We start from the raw sequence: 3,379 nt of genomic DNA, 5'->3' as shown, positions 1-3,379 counted from the left end.
GAATTTAAGTGTTTATACCATTAAACACATGGCTCTGGCGGACGCTAGAGTGATATTTTACACGTCTCCGGTATACGTTGCTTTTCTTGGAAGGATTTTCCTCAAGGAAAAAGTGAGCAAGTTTGATTTTTTTGCGACATTGATGAGTTTGGGAGGTGTGGTGCTAATTGGAAGACCATCCTTCTTATTTGGGTCCCTTGGTAAAAGCTCTTCCTCCAAACAAGTCTGGTTGCCTACACTTCTTGCAGTAGCAGGATCTTTTTGTTTTGCATGTAGCATTGTGATAACCCGCAAACTGTCGCAAGAGGTATCAAGTAGAGTGGTGGTATTCTATTCAACAATGGTTGCAACTACCGTAACATTTTTGCCTGTGCTCATCTCTGGTGGAATAAAATATCCTGATTGTGGAACTTATGATGCTTATTATATTATTGTTTCCGCAGCAATTACCTATGCTGGGCAGTTAGTAGGAACAAAGGCCCTGAGTCTGGAAAAAGCATCTGTGGTTTCTTTGGTACGCACAATAGGCATTGCATTCTCTTTTCTCCTACAGTTGACTGTTCTTGGTGTTGCTGCAAATGGACTCAGTATTGGTGGAGCTGTTCTAGTCTTGCTTTGTAATGTTACTATTTTTATCAAGACGTTTTTAGAACAAAAGAATAAAGTCTACATTTCTTGACACAAAGAATGGATAAAGGAATTAGGGATGGAGACCACATATACCATACAGGACCAATTTGCTTGCAGTGCACTTAGTGCTAACCATTGGTTAACCCATTGACTCCTGGGAGTGAGACTAACAGATTTTACTATGTCTGACGCCAAATGATTTTACTCATCACCTGGGGGCATCATGGGATACCTGAGGAGTGAATGGGTTAAGAGGTATCAAAATCTCTATGACTGTTTTCATGCTTTTCAATTAACAATTATGCGCCGAAGGTGAAGTGATTATTGGTGAATATTTACCGATAATCACTGAGCCTGAGGCGAATAATTGTTTTAGTATAAATACACAGGTGATTATTTCAAAAAAGAGAAAAAAAAAACATTTCAACGCGAAATCATCTAATTCGCTTACAGTGGCAAAATGACTACTGGCAGCCATTTTGTCCGTCAAGGTGATTATCGGCTGATAATCCGAGATAGCAAGCCAAAGAGAGTGCGCGATTTTGTATAATCACCTGTGTATTTATACTAACACTGGTTAGTGTGAGCCAAGCCTTTTAAAGCATCCCTAGCTATGTCTCTTTGTTTTCACTCACTCAACAAGCAATTATGTTTTTAATCAAAACGAACTGGAACATTTGGACGTTAACTGCGGATATGTGAGTATGTGAATCCTTAGAGTAATTGATAATTCAACTAACTATTGGAATTACACAAGTATGTAATGCAAGATTAGGAAAATTGGGGAAAAAAATCGATTTTTTTTTGTAGGTATACAGTGGCCAAAGGGAATGAGGCTTATGAGGTGGCCCCTTCATATTGAATGGCATTAGTAGAGCTTAATTCTTGGAGTATCAATTCTCAGGTATTAGTCTAGGACACCAAGATGGCTGCAATTTGTTTGTTCATCGACACAAAGGTGGCTGCAGTACCACTTTGTGTGAAAATCAAGGATTTTTGGTGCTTAGGATTAGTGTCTATTGTTTTTGTTGCATATCTATAATGAGAAGCACCCTGACTAAGAGTAGGGTAATGATTTATCAAAAACAAAGAGTTTAACAATAATATTTAATTTTTTAATATTTTTTGTTGAACCATATTGGAAGCTGTAATAGGGGATGTGCCTGAAGATTTAGGGCCAGTTATTTAAAGTACCCCTAACTCAAATATCTATTTGAGTTATATATTTAGATGAATCTTTTCACCCATTTCACAACATTTAAACAGAGCCTAGGCAGTGCTTTTCAAAACTGCCTTCCAATTAAGAGTTTCATTTTGGCCAATTCTAGTACACAAAGTACAATGGTTGTTCTTTGTCGAAAAAAAGCGTTGAGAAGACAATGGCAGAGGAGATGAGCATTTATCTACTTCAAGCCATTCACTTTGATCCTGAAAATATTGGCAACAAAATGATTAATAATGTAAGACATTTAAATAATGGGCCCCTATTAGTAACTTTGTTACGTGACCAGCGCCATGGGCAGGCAAGATGAATCAATAGGCCATTTTACAGTTGTTTGCTCAGCGACCTAGCCTATGAATGGCTGCGAGGCTGCCGGTGACCTTGCATTGATACAGCCCCGACTGCTTTTATCATGCAAATTGTGTTGTTGTAATTCTAATTAGTCCGTATTAACATAACAAAAGCACGGAGGTTTGTATCAAAACAGGGTCACCGGCAGCCTCGCTTCCATTCGTAGGCCAGGTAACTTAGCTACAACTGTAAAATGGTCTATTCCCGCTCTGTGATTGACTACCCGAGCGGGCAAGAAGGGGCTTTTCAGTCAAGATGGCTGGATATTGGCCTCGTTCTTTTTTGCGTGTTTATGGACCTCGACTTCGTCTCGGTTCATAAACACGCAAAAAAAGAACTTGGCCAATCTCCAGCCATCTTGACCTCACGCGTGGTCAATAACCCATATATATCACAAGTTTAAAACTCGAAAATGGTAATCATAAATGTGGAATTCCTTTTCTGATAAATTTTTCGTTACATCACAAACAAGAGGATTCTGAGCGAAAACGACCGTTATCAAAGCGGTTTGCCGAAAACGTTTGAAAAACGTTGGGCCGACTTTTTTCAAGATTACCCAAAAGCAATCTGTTTCAATCTTGTCTATTTGTGTCCATCCGTGCTTCTGTTTCCTTTTGCTGTATTTCTTTTATGTTGTTCAACAGTTTTAAGTGGTTATTGCAATGTTTTATTCTATTTTTTTGGGCATTTTGGGTGTCACGAAATTACATCATTTTGCGTGACATGGCCCCTTTAAGCAAGTATTTGTGTTTCAAGACATTGCTGTTACGTGAAAGAATGTTGTAAAGTTAATCCTTGTAATGAGACATTCCCTCCAAATTGTTGAAACTGGTTTGAGCCACCTTAATTTGCACCGTCACGGGAGACGAAAAAACAAACGTGCTACATATCAAAAATTGTTGTTTTACCTCATTCATGCTATGTGTTTTGTTTCAGTTGAGTCTGAATAACAACTAAAAGTGACCTCGTTTGGACACTCCGGCCAGACGTTGTGCAAATTTTTAGGGGCAAATTGGAGCATTATATTTAGTTTGAAGCTTTAAGTGGAGGGAGGGGAGGGAGGGATAAAGAGAAAGATTTGCATTTCCTTCCATCTCAATCTCTTACAAAATCCATGTCTCAGTTCAAGGTTGCCTGAAAGAAGGGTATCTTTTGACCATGGTACGTCCCATTTTG

General features: G+C 38.7%; 1 protein-coding gene across 1 annotated transcript in view; it reads left to right on the top strand.

The window, feature by feature from the left end:
• The window catches only part of LOC137992334 (solute carrier family 35 member G1-like), a 4,016-nt gene extending 901 nt beyond the window's left edge, over positions 1 to 3,115 (top strand). Inside the window, exon 1 of the mRNA XM_068837617.1 lies at positions 1 to 3,115. This exon is cut by the window's left edge and continues 901 nt beyond it. Within this exon, the coding sequence (XP_068693718.1) occupies positions 1 to 679 (679 nt within the window). The 3' untranslated portion in view covers positions 680 to 3,115.
• The last annotated feature ends 264 nt before the right edge of the window (positions 3,116 to 3,379 follow it).

This window comes from Montipora foliosa, chromosome 2 (assembly GCF_036669935.1).
Source record: "Montipora foliosa isolate CH-2021 chromosome 2, ASM3666993v2, whole genome shotgun sequence".
Lineage (NCBI taxonomy): Eukaryota > Metazoa > Cnidaria > Anthozoa > Scleractinia > Acroporidae > Montipora > Montipora foliosa.
Note: the sequence above shows the minus strand (reverse complement) of the source record. Positions and strands in the feature narration are given on the sequence as shown.